Here is an 18,121-nt window from a genome sequence, read left to right on the forward strand (position 1 = left end):
TATTTGAGACAAAGAGCACTGTATATGTTACAGGATATAGTAGCCAAGCGTCCATCTGAAGCCAAAACAAAAGCAAAAGGTCCAAAACCTCTGAATTCAAAGCTGTGGTTAAGATCCAATTTAGAACTTACTCCCAGCAAAAGACTTGCTACTACTGATGGTGAGACATTAGAGAAGAGCTTTGACCCCGGAGGACCTGCAATGCATTAACCTGACATTGTGTTCTCTTTAATGTTGATCAGAATACTGTTTTACTGTTTTATTATTGGTTTTATATGTTAATGTTGAGTTGAGTGAAGCGGCGGTGGGCAAAGCCGGCGGGACCCATTCTCTCGCTCTGCCCGCTTGAGGTCCCGGCGGGCCAAGGTGGCTGGCTGGCCTTAGCCTTCCCCCTGGTGCACGCTTGAGGGGAAGACTGGTCTATCCGGCTGGGCTTGTTCCTTCCCCCGCCCGCTTGAGGGCCCGGTGGGCCAAGGCGGCTGGGCTCGCCCCTCTCCCCACGGGCCGCACAAGGAGCTGGCAGGCAAGCTGGCTGGCTTTGCGCCTCCCCATTCCGTGTGCTTGAGGCGGTGGGCCAAGGTGGGCAGGCTAGTTCATCCCCCCGCCCACTTGAGGGCCCGGCGGGCCAACGTGGCCAGGCTCATCCCTCTCCCCACGGCCCACTCGAGGAGGCGGTGGCGGACTAAGCCGGGTGGGCTCATTCCTCCCCCCGCCCGTTTGAGGGCCCGGTGGGCCAACGTGGCCAGGCTTGCCTCCCCCCTGCCGCGTACTCGAGGCGGTGGCGGGCGGGCTCATTCTTCCCACCGCCCGCTCGAGGGCCCGGTGGGCCAAGGCAGCTGGCCTTGTCCCTCTCCCCACGGCCTGCTCGGGGTGCCGGCAGGCCAAGTCAACCGGCCTCATTCCTCTGTCGTGCCGCGCACTTGAGGCGGTGACGGTGGTGGGCCAAGCCGGGCAGGCTCGTTCCTCCCCCCCACTAGGCCAGCTCGAGGGCCCAGTGGGCCAAGGCTCCCAGCCTCATCCCTCTCCCCACTGGTCATTCGAGCAAGCGCTGCACATCGTGGTGGAGCGGCGGCAAGCAAGGGACTCCTTGTGGGGGCAGCAGTGGGAGGAAGCCAGCACTGGCTCCCATGGGGCTCGGCCTGCAAACACTGCAGCCGGCAGAGCATCCTGCCCATCCAACGGCTCTTATCCCACTTCAGGTGAGACATTGGGCAGGTCGTCTGTGGGCGGGAGAAGGGACAGGACGGCCATGCAGCCAGTGACCAGGGACCCCGTTCTGACTGGCAGTTGGGGGGGCAAAGGCTGTGGGGGCGAGTGGACACAAACAGCGCTTTATAATAAGGAGAGAAGTACTTACTCCATTTGGAGGGCAGGGGTTCTTGAAATCTGAAGAGTTGAAATAAATATGGACTGATTTGCATCCTTGCTTCCCTGGGGTGTTCTTCAGAGCCACTTGTTGCTCACTCCTTTGACATTATAGAGTAAGAGTAACACAGCAAACACTTTAAATTTATCCCCCAAAGCATTGTTGTGTTTTTATTTGGAACATTTCAGAACAGGTGGTGTATACAGCTCCAGAGTCTTGCACCCTTAAAGTCTGAAGGCACAGTGGCTTCAGTTCCACCTTGCTGCTCTCTTCTAGGATACTGTGGTGGTAAACGATCGGTGGGGCATCAACTGCTCCTGCCATCATGGAGGGTTCTACAACTGTCAAGATAAATACAAGCCTGGCACTCTGCCAACCCATAAGTGGGAGATGTGCAGCTCTATTGACAGAAGATCATGGGGATATCGAAGCAACATGAAAACTGATGAACTCATGGATACCTCCAGCATAATTCAGGTGAGATCTTTGATATGTCTGTTGGGGGTTGGCAAAAACGTAGCAGTTCAGTGAAGAAGTTACAGAATCTTGCCAGAATTTCTAGATGGGGTTAGCAGCCAGAGCAAGGGTCTGAATCAAGTTTCATGTGTAACTGGAGTAGGTCAGATTCTTTCAGAATCCAGTCTGGTTTTCTTTTAATTTTTACTTCATTTATACCCCAACTTTCTGCCCAGTGGGGACCCAAAGTAGTCCAGAACACTATTCCTCCCACCTCTGTTTTATCCTCAGAACAGCAGCCCCGTGAGATAGGCTAGGCTAAGAATGTGTGATCCAGAAAGTGTCCATGGTAGAGTGGGCTAAGTTGAGTTAAGGATCACTGTTGCCATGTCACCGCGTTTGAGGAAGGGAACCAACTGTCTAATCAGTGAAAGATGGTAAAAGGTCGACTTGGCAGTGGCTGCTACCTGGGCCTCCCTTGTTAAAGAGGGATCCAGGAGCACTCCCAGACTCCTAACCTCTGGCGCTGGCACCAGTGGCGCCCCATCGAAGGTCGGAAGCGGGATCCCCACCCTCGGACCGTTGTGGCTCAGGCACAGGACCACCGTCTTCGTCGGATTCAATTTCAGCCAGCTCAGCCTAAGCCAGCCAGCCACAGTTTGCAACACCTGGTCTAGATTTTCCGGTTTGGAGTCGGACTGGCTGTCCAACTGGGTATCGTCCACATACTGGTGACAAAATTGTTTGTCCCAATAATTCCTAATAATCGAATCTAACCTAATTGCTCACTGTCCAATATAACCCTGTCTAACCTAACCTAGCAACTAATAAACTGCTAATAACACTTTGGTGTAGACAATCTGGTTCCTGGCCAGTAATAAATAAGTAAAGGCCAATAATAATATAAATTTATGCTTCTGATCCCCAATTTGTCAGGTGATTAATCAAACACTAATTCCACAATAGAATAGACTAATTCCATGCTTAATATTCCAGTTAATCAGTTCAATGATAGGATAGTCAATCTCAGATTAGTTGATTAATTTAATCATTCAAGGGACTAACTTAGATCCAATTCAATTCAAGAGCAAAGAAAGATAGTACATTGATACATTAAAGCTCTCTTCAGTTAATTACTTTCTCCCTGTTAATTCTTAATTAGAATCTAAGTTTATTAATTAACATCTAACTCTAATTTAAACATCTAACCGCACTCTATGAATTATTAGGACTAGCAATACTTTCAGTGGGATGGTGTTACTGGAGTGTTCTGATCGCCGTTGATGTCTCCTCCAGTCCAGTAGTCAGTTGTAGTGTGAGAAGCTCCTCTCGATGGTCTAGAGAGGCAGCCACCTCCCTGGATCCCAGATGATCCTCCTCGATCTCGGGCTCCTCCGTTCTCGTCCGAATACCTGCCTTCGGGCTCCAACAAGACCCATTGTTGATACGCTGAAGACCACTGCTGATGCAGTTCAGCGGAGCCGGGTGCAGCCGGGCAGCCCAGAGAGGATGGAAGTCTCCCCGGCCTCCCCAGCTGGCACTCCGGCTTCACCGCCTCGCAGATGGACAAAGTCACTTCAGCACTAGTTGTAGGCAGTGGGAGATGGCAAGCATAAGGCAGGCGCGGCCATCTCAACAAATGACAGCTGTAATCACGGGCGCATCCAATATGGCGACCGTGCCACAGGAGCCAGCCAAACAGACCTTGGCAACCGCCACACGCCCAGCCGACGCCAGCCCAGTTATCAAGTAAGTCCGAGGTGTCGCCTGATCGTCTATCCGGGACTAGGCCGGTCTCAAACACTGTTCCGTAGACTGTTCCGTAGGGGAGAGAATAGTTCATGAATCCAGGTACTTTGCTTTCGCATCGCAGTGCAGTGCAGTGTAGTAAAAAGCTTTCCCAAATTTGGTGGTAGTAGCTAGCAGAGAAACTGCCAATTTTAGTGTTCTTAAACGGAGCCTCTAGCACCATGTGCTGCTCTCATCACCATCTTGCTATTTGTCAAAGTGTGCCTTGCTCACGGAAGCTCATACCGTGAGTAAACCTTTGTTGGTCTTAAAGGTGCCACTGGACTGTAAATGTTCAAAGAGCAAAGAAAGCAACCAAAAAAGCAGTGGGTTTAAATACTAGAAGAAGTTTGGAAGGCCCCTGTCTCTCTAACTCTTCATAAGGGGTGTGGGATGGAACTTTTTAAAAGGCTCTTTAGAGTCTCTTGAAGTTTCTGTAGTTTGCTGGTTCTTAAGGGGACATGGGCTGTTTTGGATGTTATGTATAGTTTCTGAAGGCCATTTTAATAGTTTGATGTTTTAAACGTTCTGTGATGAATATGATTTTAATCCATTTACTTCCATTTGGCTGGAAGAAAAGCAGGCTTATAATTGGTTTAAAATAAATGACACAAAAGAGCTATATGTATGTGGTGCAGCGGGGGGAGGGGGGAGTAAATGATTTCTGTAAGGAAGGAGTGGAACAACCACCAATCAGAATCTCTTAGAAGATTCCCTTCACTGAAAGTATGAGCAGGTGTCAGTCTTGGCTGTTATAGGCTATCTTTCCACAGTGTAGGGGATTGGACCAGATAGCCCATACAGAATCTTCCAGTATTAAAATTCTCTTCTTGTCCTATAATATCTTGCTCTGCTCATACCCTTGTCCACAGGAACTTGTGAGCACTGTGAGTTATGGAGGAAATTACCTTCTCAACGTTGGTCCCACCAAAGAAGGGGTGATTGCTCCAGTCTTCCAAGAGAGGCTGTTGGCACTTGGGAGGTGGCTGAAAATTAACGGAGAGGCTATTTATGAATCAAAGCCCTGGAGAGTCCAGAGGGAGAATGGTACTGCCAGGACATGGTATGATAAAACCTAATCCGAACGGTCTGCTTGTTCTTAGAATGTGGGCAGGCTCCATTGTTCATGTAAGAAAAGGTGGCATTAGGAACAGGAGGAATCACTTTGTGGGTTCTCAGACAGTTTTCATGCACATTTAAAATGAGTGTTGGTTGGTGCTACAATGCTAGCATTGTTATTTGAAAGAAATTACATACAGTCCTGACTACAGGAAAACCGATTTGTATTTTAATTTTTTAAAATTATGCTGTGCTTCTTAACCAGAGCTTTTTGAGATGGTTTTAGTGATCAAAAAAATTTTTTTTTTTAAAAAAGCAGTCAAATCAAATTGTTAAAACTGGTGTACACACACACACTCCTTCATGAGTGAATAAAATGTCTGGTCTTGGCATCTAGAACTAGTGAATAAACACCCAGTGGGCAACTGTGGGGAGGGAGCTCCACAAGTCAAGGTGCCTCTCTCAGAGGAGTCTGCAGAAGATCTTAATTGTCAGGCAGGTCTATAGGGAAGCAAGTGGTCCCCTGTCAATCTAGAGATGAACACACTTGTGCAAAATTATTTTTGTTCTGTCATCTCCTTTGCAGAAGCAGGAATGAAAGAATACCCCCCTGAAGTACATCAGTAACCCTGGATTAGCCAAGTTTGATATTACTAGGGTCGTTTGCATGAGAAACCTTTTCTTCAAAAGGTTGCACAAAATTGAACACATGTAAGGAAACTGAAGTGTGTGGGACTTTGTTGTGGTGAAGGCACAGCACTGCCAAGTACAGGCAGTTGAAACGGTGGCAGTGCATTTCATTCAACACTACTCTTGTTCAAAGCACAAAGCCTCCTGGAGGTGTACTGTTAAAATTCCCCAGTGCATTCTGCTGCATTTGGACATTGTTGAGGAGACATGAGCACCGAGACAACTTCTGAAACCAGAAATAGCTTACCTGTTTGCCTTTAAACTTTTAAATAAAATTATCAAAGTTGTTGTTTGGTTTACTTTTATTTTTTATTTTTCTTTCTTTTTTCCCTTTTTTTAAAAAAGTTGTGGTGTGCTTAGAGTCAGAGCTAACCGATAGACCAGCCGTAGAGTGGAGATACATTGAACCCTGAGTTAGAGAAGGGATGAGAACAACTACTCAGAGAGACATCAAGAGCTTAGAAAATGAGAGTAGCCCTGTGAAGGCAATAAATGGAAAGTTTTGCATGGGCTTTTGTAAGAGGCATGTGAGCCACCTTTATGTTGTTGACGGCAGCAGATGAAAAAACAAGGACGGGTTGTAATGCAATGTTTGCTCTTGCAGAGTGTGTGTAAGGGTGGACTTTGAGGCTTTCTTCACCCCTGGCTGGCTGGACCCCAGGTATGAGGAAGTGTGGCAGAAAGGCCCAAGGCTGGCCTTCAGCCACAGCCAGGGACAGGCTATGGAGGCTGGATGTGGGGTTCTCATGAAAGATGACTGTTGTGTGTCAGCTTCAGTATTTTCACACTGCACCTCACAGCCTTGCCTTGTATTCTCCCAGGTACACTTCAAAAGGAGCAGCAGTTTATGCTATCTTTTTTACTTGGCCAGAAGACAATGTGTTGATTCTTCCATCGCCAGACTTCACAGCAAGCATGAAAGTAAGGAGGTTTGAAACAGAGAGATTCTCTAGCAGAAATCTGACTGGGCATCTGGAAAATCCTGGTATTCTCTGCTGTTGTGTGTGTTTTAAGGCATTTACAGCATAAAGTGCTAGCTAGTTGTGAACTAAGACTTTGGGATGGCAGCAACAGTTATGTTAATATAATCCATGATCTGCCTTGCTCATCAGCTTCTTGATCTATGTTGTGTGTGTTTTAAGGCATTTACAGCTGGAAACAGAACTTGAAAAATCTGCAGGCAGCATCTGCTGAAGTGTGAGCCATAATTTAAGAAGTCAACATAGGAAGCTCCTTTATGCCTAGTTAGATTGTTGGTCCAGCTCACATTCTCAGCCTAACCTACCTCACAGGGTTGTTGTGAGGATAAAAAGAAGTAGAACAATGTCAGCCACTTGGCGTCCCCATTGTAGGAAAATGTGAAGTGTATATGAAGGCCAAATTTGGACCCCAACCCCCTCCATAGATGTTACAAATGTTAGTTGGTACAGTTCAGAGTTGTGCTCAGTTTAATGTCTAAGGATTGTAAGGAAAATAAGCAATTATATCTATGTTCATTTCATATACTTTTTATGGTATAGTTCTACATCGCCTGCATTCTGGAAAAGAGAGTAAGTGACCCATTATGCCTTTTAAGAGGATGTTGCAGGTGGTATATTCACTTCTCAGCCCCCAAACAGTGACTGCATTTCTAGGCCCAGTGATTGGAGCATACAGACTTGGCATATTCTAACTAACGGGCCTCACTGAGATCGTTTGGCGCCAGAGATGGAATCAGACTTCATGTAGGCAGTGTAAACTGTAGTTCTTCCCCACAGTGGCAGCCTTCAGAGCAAATTGCGCCCCCCAGGTTGCCCACCCACCAGGGGGCCAAGCACTTTCCCATCCCCAGGTGTGTTGCTCTTGTTGTGTGTTCTCTTCAAAGCTGCAGATTCTGTAATCTTGTAGCTGCTGCTCTGTCAGCATGAGCTCTGCCACAGAAGAGTAATAGGAATGCATTTGTAGGGTTTTTCCTGTTATTCTCCTGTGTGTTTCCCCGGAGTCTTTTTTTCTCTTTGAGATTAGGGCTCACACTGAAATGGAGACTGCAGTGACTGTTGCCTGTTCAGCTTCCAACAGGAACTTGTGAAATCTTCCTGTTTCTCCCTCATCTTTGTGTCTTCCCATTTCCCCCTTCAAATTGCCACTTTGAAACCCACCTAAATCTACATAGTCAAGGAAAAGGCTTAGTGCTTCATTGCATCTGTCAAAGATACATCTTCATTTACTTGCCATGGGTCCTGGATATTTCCCCAGATGTTCCTGTTATAGCCAGACTAAGTATCTATTGACACAGAGTCGAAAAATGGCATTAAAATTCACATCTTCAAACACTTTTATTATTTTCAATTTAGTTCTATTTTACCAAGCAAAAGTAGTCTCCCTTTTGCATTTTTACTTTACTGGTCCCAGAACAGGGCTCTGTATAGACATTCGGGTTATGTTCCCTCCTTGGGTTGGATACAGATGCAGTTTCTTGTCTTTCAGTACCTGATGGAGAAGTCAAACTAGCCATAGTCCCTGGGCAAAGAAGTAGGGGCTTGCTAGCTGTCCATAGCGTACAATTAGGGAAACTAGGTTTTCCTTTTTTTGTGTGTGTGTGTGATGCCTTCATAACCCCTTTTTAGAAAATGTGAAGATTAATAAAGGCATTTTTGTCACACTAGTTTTTGTATTGATGCCATTGTGACTTTGACCGGACAATTTGTAATCTCTCGGAAGAACCCTAAACCCTTGATCCCAAAGGCATCTTATCTTCATAGGAGGCTGCTGTTCACATACTTCTCCCCTCCCCCAAGAATCCACCAAAGGGGAGCCAGGAATTGTGTGAAATGCTGATGCCCTAGTGTCAGATGGTATTCAGATGCTTGATGCAATCACCAGCTTCCATGCAGTGGCTCTGTGAGCACATGGTGTCACCAGCCAGTTCATGATCCAGCTGGGACTATTTATTTATTTATTCAAGCTATACCCCGCCCTCCCCGCTAAAGCAGGCTCAGGGCGGCTTACAAAGGGATAAAACATAAGAACAATTATAACATAGATAAAACCATGTAAAAACAATCCAATATCATAAAGTGCTAGCTAGTTGTGAACTAAGACTTTGGGATGGCAGCAACAGTTATGTTAATATAATCCATGATCTGCCTTGCTCATCAGCTTCTTGATCTTTATTATATATATGTGGCAGGCACAGGGTGTAATGGTGGAATCAGGGCACAGGGCTCTATCTTTCTCAGTTGTTGTTAGTGATCTTTCGTGATGATGATGGTGGTGGTGGTGGTGGCTCCTTAAACAAAAAGCCTGATGGAAGAGCTCCGTCTTGCAGGCCCTGCCGAACTGTAAAAGGTCCTGCAGGGCCCTGATCTCTTCTGGGAGCTCATTCCACCAGTACGGAGCTGCCACCAAGAAGGCCCTGGCCCTGGTTGTTGCCAATCTGACGTCTTTGGGGCCCAGGAGGGTTGATCGATTTTGAGACCCTGAACGCATTTGGACGTGCTGATTGCATGAACCAGTGTGTCCATGTGCCATGGTGAACATGCAACTGCCACAACGGGTATGCTCCCAGCAGCTCACAATCAGTACCTGGGCATGTACAGTGAGAATGCGTGTTGTTTCACCCAGTTGTTTTAACACAGTCTTCATTGGGTTGTCAGCCAGTTTGAGAGTCCTCTGCACTCTCTGTGATTATTGCATGCTGTAGGAACTAGCTGGATAGATTTTTTTACTTAAATCAACAGACCAGCAATTTCTGTTTTCTTCCTTGTAGGTGACCATGTTGGGAGTCTCTCGGTCTTTGGAGTGGCACGCAGTCCCAGGAAGAGGATTGGAGGTCACACTGCCCTCTACAGTCCCTTCCCTTCTCCCGTTGCAGTACGCCTGGACTCTTAAGCTAGTTGGAGTGAAATAAAGGAACCCTTCTTTCTTTTCTCTCTGAAACATTAAAGCTGCTATGATTAGTGGCATGAAGAGATTTAGAGTGGGTGGTCAAATTATAGGATCTGCAGTTAAATAAAATGAAACTCTTGTCAGATTAGCAATACTCGAATACTGCTTTTTAATAGCAACATACTAAAGAATAGAAGGATTTACATTGCATAACTCCAGGGACTGAAATGCTCTGGTGTAAATGTGCTAAGCTGGACTTGTGTAGAATGGGGACCATCCACAGTGCCTTCTCAGGGACATAACACTCAAGTTATTGTGAAGGATGAAGTAGAATTTTAAACAACAGCTGTGCAGAATTGTGGAGAAGCATGACTCCATTGCAGTATTTTTTTCCAGCAGCTAGCTGCAGACCAAATCAGCTTAGACATTTGAGCAACAATCTAGCTAAAATGACAAATTTCTTCTTTCCAATTTGGAAGATAATATGCTTGCATTAAAGCTGCAAGGCACACAGAGTCACTGGTAGTGAGCCATTACTCCATCATATTTTCATTACCTCAGGGGAAATAAACTTTATTCATCGAAAGCAGCAAGTGTATGATGTGAACACCTTGGCTCCAAGATTCTGGAGGTATGTTAAAGTTGACTTTTTGGACAAGGTGAATTAGCAACCAAACAGAGATTCTTGGAATGAGGATCTAGGAGTAGGTTTACAACAACTAAGTGGGAAGTTACATAACATTGAATAATTTTCTTCAGGCCCTGCTATTTATCTTGTTCATGCTTTTGTGCACCTTAACTAGGAAGGAAGGGAAGCTCTCCTCAGACGTTCTGGGTAACTTGTGTTACTGCATTATGGTTCTGGCTCTTTAAGAGAGGGACTTCAGCCTCCATTCTGAATACATTCAGAACCATGACTGTGCCAAAACGTCCAAATCTAGCCTTTGAGCTCATCTCTAATCCACTGTCACCTACCTAATCCCTATCTTTGTGACATAGCTTCATAAAAACATGTGCAAGCGAAGGAAGGTTCTGGTATTCTTGACCTCATACCTTAGAGAAATACTTTTGTGCTCTCAGAGCAGAAGCCAACCCAAGTAAATAGGCATATGTGGCTGCTTGGTTTAAGAACAAATGTCATCTGAATTTAAATACACTTGTAGCTGAGAGGTCCCAATTTCATTCTTAAACTGGGCCAGCCCATTGATTCTTGCCTAGTGTGTGGCTCTATTTTGTCTGGTGCAAATACAGTAATGGCTGTGGCTGTCAGAGGTATTTGCCCCAAACACTGATGTTGCAGAGGGCAAGGAGCAGTCCTTGGCTTAATGTACTAGTGCAATATCTTGCCTTCCTAGCCGGGGACAAGGGGACAGAAGCCATGCTACTAACCTGGTTCAGTCTAGAGATGGCTGAGGGCTGTGCTTCAGTTGCTCAGCAGCTACAACAGCTGGATTTCCTTGAATTACTAGAATAGTTTCGTGCAGGGTCAGAAGGAAGGCTGAGAGAGGCAGAGCTAAGACCGGATCGGAGCTTGGTTTCTAAGGGCTGCCTTGTTGCAAAGGAACACTTGACTCTGCACATGAGAATGTAAATTATACTGAGGTGTGGAGGGAGGGGGAATTCACGCACACACACACACATATATATACACACACACATTTTATAGCTAAGTTTGAACTGTTCTATTTGAGAATGGCCCTTTGATTGGGCCATTCATGGTGTTTTAATCATGGGGCTTTTTCTGTTTTTCATGTGATTTCAAATGTAATTTTTTAAAATAAAAATGATGGAACTGAATTAAATACAGTGTTGATCTGAATACATGGTTTGTCAACAGGTGGGGAAATACTAGTTATGAATGGGAACTGGGGAAAGATGAAGAATAATGAAGCAAGGATTCTCTGTGTGAGAGCCAAAACTGACGAGACATGGGAGAAAAACTCAATTGTCAAGCATGCTGCAGCCTCATTTCAAAGCAGGACTAGGTGGGATGGAGGGGATGGTTTAAGTCTCTCCCACCTAATGTCTGCTTTCTGAAATGACACCACCCTGCAGTGCAGCTACTTGCCCCACCGGGGCAGCTCTGTTCCCCAACAGAGTTTATATCTTCATGCTGTGGACCAGTCCAAATGGAGGGCCTGTATACCTGGTATGTGAATTCTAAAACATCCTTGGAATTCTATTCACAAAATTCCAAGAATGGCTGGCCTGGCATGGTCCTGAACAGGCTACATTCATCCTGTGTGTGCCTTCATACCCATTTTACACCCAGCACCAAAGTTGCTGTCATAGTTTGCATTGCTAGTGGATACTATCTAGGGATGAATGACTTTTACCCTGCTTGTAGTCTGTGCAACAAGGAACTGTGGGAAAACGCAGATAAGAATTCTGGGATAACCCCACATCTTGCTCCTTGACAGAGAAAAAGATGGAATATGTGCTGTATATAAACAAGTGCTACAGAAATACCTGTAGTGTAAAATAACAGACTAGAACTCAAGGAAATGTGGCAAGGGGGAGAGGGAATCCCCTGGAAAATAAGTACTTAACTGTTTCTTTAGACCTGAACATTGCTTGATTAGGGAAAGCAAAAAAACCCCACTTTTAAATAACGCTTCAGTAGCAGAACAAATCCATAGGAGACATGCCTTGATAATACTTAGAACAAACAGTCCAGAAATGTAGGTAGGTGTGACCAGGGGTCATTTCGTAGAAAAAGAGCTAGGGGAACTCATTAGCATAACTCATTAGCATATGCCACACCCCCTGACATCAGGGGCCCGGCGGTGGACCTGCAAGGCCAGCGGGAATGCGAGGAAGCCCCGCCAAGGCCCTCCCTGGCCCCAGGCAGTCAGGGTGGGGAGAGGCGGGGAGGAAGCAACTTACCCTCCCTCCTGCTTCCTCCTGGCTGAATGAGGGCTGGAAGCGGGGGGCGGGACTTCGTCATGTGCCCCGCCCCCCTGCACCTCACCCAGGGGAACTGCGATCCCTCCCGAAATGACCTCTGGGTGTGACCCTCATTACACAGATAATGGGGCTAAGATTGAGGAAACAGATGGATTGGCTCAGGATTTTGGGACAGCAAAAAGGTTTCTTTCAGGCCAACAACATTTGGTTGGATGTCTAATTGGGACCTAATTTAGAACAGGTTCACAGGAAGGCAACAAAGTCTAGGAAACAAGTTCTTTGAGGAAAGATTTTTTAAAAATAATACTTTTTTATTGAATAAACAGTAGTAACATACAGAGATTACAACCAATGCTATAAATAACACAGATACCACTAACCCAATGATAAAAATGAACTTTCCAAGAGCATATCCAAAAGCACAGTACAACAGTGTCCCATCAGCACAATAATTTTAACATAATTGCCTATGTTATCCAATCAAATGAAAAATAAGCAAATTTTTGATAAAGAGGATTTGCAGGGATTACTACCTCTTGCTCCAATAAATACTGTAAAACCGAACCAAGTGACTACAAATTTGGACTGGTAATTAGAAGTGCCAGAATAGGATATACTGTCTCTGGTTTTTGCCATAATGTACTGTTCTCAAGTTTTTTCATGCCAGACAAATACTGACGAGGGAGTTCGATCTTTCCGTTTCGAAGCAGTTGCTGAGAGAACAGCAGCTAGTAATAGAGAAATTAGTTCCCGAACAGAATTCCTAACTGGTAGACTGAGCCAATAATTTAATAATAGTGACTCTAAAGAAAAGATAATTCAAAGTCTGTGATAATCCGATTTGCAATTTCTATCCAAAAATTATTTGTATGCCTACAATCCCACCAACAGTGTCAGTAGGATACAACTTGACTGCACCCTTTCTAACACAATGGAGAGGCAGATGGGTAAATACAGGAAATTGAAACTGTATCTTTAAAACCTTAGACAAATTGTTAGGAAAATTTCAGATCAAATCCCAGTGAGAGACTGATAAGGTATGCCACAATCAGTGTACCATCAAGTTTGATATCTAAGAGGCTTATCAAAATCTGCAGTAATTAACATTTTATATAATTTTGATACCAAACCAGTATAATCATGAAATTTTTTAAGTAAAATTTCAAAATCCATAAGGGTGTGTGAAAAGGTTCCTATTATTTTCAGGTGATTTAACAAATATTTTAACTGAAAATATCAAAACTAGGGAAGAGAAACTTGTAGGCGGCTCTCAAGTTGAGCTTTGTCTAGAATTTTGCCTTTAGTAGTCAAATCAATTATGCTGGTGATCCCTATTTGTTGCCAATTAAAAAAAATTCCATATGAATACAGAATATTCTGTATATGAATACTCTGGATACAGAAAGGTGGACATTTGTGATACGTCAGGAGCAAATTTTAATTGGACTTTGTCCCATAGGTTAAGTGAGGTGTGCAGAAATTCATTGTTATAATTTGTGTTGGCCTAAAATGAGGTTTTAACTGGAGATGCTGGGGATTGAACCTGGGACCTTCTGCGTACAAAGCAGAGGCTCTTCCACTGAGGCACAGCCCCTCCCGTTACCTAGGGGATGGAGGGCTGGTGTAGCGTAGTGGTTAGAGTATTGAACTAAGATCTGGAATAACCAGGTTTGAATCCCTCACCCAGCCATGGAAGTCTGCCAGGTAGCCTTGGGCCCATCACAGTGTAACCTACCCTCAAAAGGTATGTGTTGTGAGTAAGGAAGCCAGTCTCCAAGTGGGACCTATGGATCCCCTGGAATTACAACTCCTTTTCAGGCTACAGAGATCAGTTCCCCTGGAGAAAATGGATACTTTGGAGGGTAGACTCTATGGTATTGTACCCCACTGAGGTCCCTGTCCTCCCCAGGCTCCGCCTCCAAATCTCCAGGAGTTTCCCAACCTGGATCTGGCAACCCTAGCGCCCCCCCCCCCCCATTCCCCACTGGTGGCCAAGGGGGATCTGGCAACCCCAGTTGTGAGAACTGAGTGGAAGAAGGGGGGAATGAACTGTTTAGGGTCTCTGATCAGGGAGAAAAATGGGATATAAATAAAAATCAGGATATTATTAATAAATAAAAGTGGAGTCTCCCTAACTGGAGGTCTTTGAAGCAGAGACTAGATAACCACCTGTAAAGGGATGTCCTACTTTCTGATTTCCTACACTGAGCAGAGACCTGGACCTGAAGGCTTCTGCAACCTCTGCTCAAAACAACCGCAGGGGGGAACCAATCTCAGTTGGGACCACAACTTTGACAAAGAATGGCTTTTAACTCTCTTCCCCCCCACATACAAACTTTTGCTCTGATAGAAATTTCTACTTCTCCTCCTTCCACAGCCGCTTGAAGCCCCTACCAATGGGGGGAGGCATTTACAATTGAGGAAAAAGTGTGGGGAGGGGGGAAATTGACCCCCTTCCCCGAAGCCGCCTTTGCAATCCAGACCAGGTTCCTGGGAGTCTCCTTTTCAGGCCAAATCACACACCATTCTCTTCACAGAACTCCAGTGTTGAATGTACTTTGGCTCCCATTTTAGTACATTTTTGCCACCCAGGGATGGTATTGGTGGAATTTTCTACTTCAGGAGTTGAAATAATCTGGCTATCTATGCTCCATCATACCCGAACACATACAAACCTTTTGCCTGCCTGCAGGGCCAGCCCCAGCTTATTTTGCACCCTAGGCGAGGATCCCTTCTGGCACACACCCCCGTGCACCGCCCCCCCTTCCCCCCTTGCAATGCCAGTAGTTCAGAAAGTAGTATTTTTGCTCACAGGACTCCACAGCTTAGAGGGAACATTGCACAGGAGTGTAACCATTTATCCAGGCAAGTTTGTTAAAAGCATTTTGTGCAGCGCAGGCGAGACCAGCTGTTCCCCGACACACACTCTCTAGCAAGACGACTCCCGGCCTACGAGGGGCTTTTCAGTGGGTGGAAAGGGCCGGGGGGGAATCCGACCCCCTCTCCCCTCCCGGGCGGGAATCCTCCAGCAGGGCGTCACACAGGGCCCAAAAGTTGCCTCCCAGACTCCGAGAGAGTGAGAGAGATAGGAGGGGGCAGCGTTCGTGGTCTCGGCTGCTGTTGGAGAACTCTTTCATTCCCCTCGCCCACCCGCCGAGGCCGGCTCATCCTGCTCCTACTGGTTAGGGCTACCGCCCTCCCTTGGGTGCTGGTGGCGGTGGCGGCCAGAGGATTTCTGCACCGACTGACCCACTTTGCCCGGCTGCTGCCTCACCCAGCTGCCCAGCGCCTTTCCCCGCCCCTGCCGGTGGAGCCTCCCATGGGCTGGGAGGTCACAGGAATGGGCCGCGCTTGGGGGGGGGCTGGGTGCAGTTTGGTGCCCCTAAAGGCCAGCCCGCTCTAGGCGAACACCTAGTTCACCTAGTGAGTGAGCCGGCCCTGCTCATACCCTCCTGTAATGATTCCTTGTTTTAAGAGTGTGTGTGTCTACGCCTAGTTTGCCTAGTGAGTGAGCTGGCCCTGCCTGCCTGCAGCCATTGCTATGCTCCTATTGTTGACTCCAGTCAAAAGAGAAAAACCTGCAAAAAACCTTTGCAAGTCCTTTGGCCTGTGACGTTTCCATCAATTCCCCAATTATTTTTCGACCTGTTCCAGGGTAGACCGACGCAGTACTCATACTCATTCCAAGTACCAGTGATTGCCAATGAACACAATGGCTCAATCATTAATGCCTGGCACCAAGCAATCATGTTCAGCAAAGCAGATGATGCCAGCTAGACAAAAGACAAATTGATGTCATCTTGTTGTCGGTCCTAGAAATGCAGGCTGATCCTTGGATCATCTCAGACCTTTTATGCCACTGGCAGCATTTGGCCTTGATCTTTTCCTTGCAACACACTGGACGAATAGCAGTGAGACAGGCGGCCATCCGTTCACATGCTAGCCACATCTGCCACCTTGGCACTAGAAAGACCTTGATTGTGAACTCTTAAGGAGGAGGGGGAGGAGATTAGTGACACACCTCTTGGATTCACCCCATAGGCAGACCCCTTTGGCAACAAAGGATATCACACACTGCTAGAATTAGTCGTTTTGCAGCCAAAGCAAACACAGGTTGTAATGCCGAGCCTTCTGTTGATTTAGTATAAAACAGGCCTTGGGCTATACGCTAGTCCACCGTGTGCACCAAGCAAACCTGTCGGAGAGCAAGACAAGCCAGAGTTCGAAATGGGGCCCCTGCGCAGAGGAAGCCTGATAGGACAGGTATATTTTTCAGGAGTGGGAGCAGGACGGTTACAGAAGTGCAATTGCTTCAGGTATAAAATGGGGTCGAGGTATCCCCTTGCATCAGACTGAATTCAGTAGGACATTTCCCAACAAGCTTGCAGAGGAGGCAAGCTGTAAATTGGTTTTGTAAGCTTTTGGAGGAGCTCTATATTGGGCCAGACAAAAGCAAGGGGGACTGGAGAGGGTGCACACAGGCTATTAACCCTGATAGCTGGGCAGGACCTCTAGGGTCAGAGGCAAGAAGCCACTGAACATCCGTCGTGGTCGTGCGGGACTCTCTAGCCTCCCTGTCTTCTTCCTGGGCTTCACAAAAGCATCTGCGTGGCCACTGCAGGAAATGGGATGCTGGACTAGTCTAGCAGGCCCAATTTAGCAGGGCTGCTCTTAGGCTGCAATCGTAAGAACACTTTCCTGGGATCAAGCCCCATTAAGTAAAATGGGATGTACCTCTGCCAGCAGACCTGCTTAGGCTTGCTCCCCTTAGTTAGGTAGCCAAAGTTAGCTTCTTCCAAGCTGAAGTCAAGTGAAGGCTGTTCAATTTGGCTGATTCAAGGAAGAGGCTTAATTTTTTTAAAGGTACTCTTACAGCACTATCTATAGGTGCAGTGCTTCACAGCGTATGCCAAGACAAGACTTCCCTGCTCCCAGCTTGACAGAAGAGTCAGAGAAATTTCAGAGACAGCAGAACTTTCAGCACTTTGATAATAAATCCAGAAACATTTATCTCAGGTTTGGGGATCTCTAGAAGTGCCAGTCCCCAGCTTTGCAATGCAGGAGCGGGGTGGGTGAGTGGGTCTGCTCTTCACCTCTCCCTCCCCTAACAAACACTGTGAGGGATGAATGATTTGGAGGAGAGAAATGTGGCATTAGAAATTCCAGAAGAAATTTCCTGCTGCAGGGATCCGGTGAGCTTGAATCCACAGTAGTAAATGGGACAGGATGAATAATTGTGGGTAGACTGTACCAGAGCTGGAAATTTTGGAAGAGTTAGCGGTGCAGAGGGCAGTGGGAAACAAACGTGAGCCATGGAAAGCTTGGCAAGTCAGTGGGTCTTGGGATACAGACAGAAGCTGGCTTGGGTAGCAATGGTTTTGCTAAATGAATATTCAGGCCAATTTTAATATGCTTCACAATATTCTGAAACTCTTTGTGGAGTTGGTTTATAGTGTACCCCTTCTTTTAAATACTAAAGTATCTCCTTTGCGTGTTTTCTATGAAATATATATATATATATATTTGCATTCCAAGTTTATTCAAAGTAAAGGCCGAGGCTGGGTGGAGGAGCCGCCCCAGCGTCGCATGCATTAGAGCCCAAGTTATATTCCTAGTTAAAACTAGGATCTCAGGGATCCACTGCCAGTTGGAGCTGAATTTGACGGTCCAGGGGGATGGCTGACTCCGGATCAGGCAGGTGTACGGCTTAAAAAACGGGCCTCCCCTCCCCCAGTGAGTTTGGCGTCTCCTGTAATCTGGCAAACCTCTAGCTGGCATTTACCAAGATTTTAAAGAAACCATCTGTCCTGGTGCTACTTAATGTTTCCTTAACCTCCAAAGCACAGCCCCTACTTTGCCCGCGCCACTCTCAGTAAAATCCCTTCCCCCGAGACAAAGCGGCAGGCCCGCCTCCCACACGGCACGTGGGGTGAGGTCACATGACCTAACAAGCGGCTGCCTTCCGTCACGTGACCTGAGTCTCTCCTC

The 18,121-nt window shown here is 46.4% G+C and overlaps 1 protein-coding gene across 1 annotated transcript in view; it reads left to right on the forward strand.

Annotated features, from left to right (window-relative positions):
* Nucleotides 1–10,956, forward strand: part of FUCA1 (fucosidase, alpha-L- 1, tissue) — a 21,238-nt gene extending 10,282 nt beyond the window's left edge. Inside the window, exons 5-8 of the mRNA XM_015407173.1 lie at nucleotides 1,643–1,843; nucleotides 4,483–4,673; nucleotides 6,181–6,280; nucleotides 9,108–10,956. Of these exons, the coding sequence (XP_015262659.1) occupies nucleotides 1,643–1,843; nucleotides 4,483–4,673; nucleotides 6,181–6,280; nucleotides 9,108–9,248 (633 nt within the window). The 3' untranslated portion in view covers nucleotides 9,249–10,956. The remainder of the gene's footprint in view (nucleotides 1–1,642; nucleotides 1,844–4,482; nucleotides 4,674–6,180; nucleotides 6,281–9,107) is intronic.
* The last annotated feature ends 7,165 nt before the right edge of the window (nucleotides 10,957–18,121 follow it).

Source organism: Gekko japonicus, unplaced genomic scaffold, assembly GCF_001447785.1.
Source record: "Gekko japonicus isolate JY-2015 unplaced genomic scaffold, Gekko_japonicus_V1.1 scaffold4339, whole genome shotgun sequence".
Lineage (NCBI taxonomy): Eukaryota > Metazoa > Chordata > Lepidosauria > Squamata > Gekkonidae > Gekko > Gekko japonicus.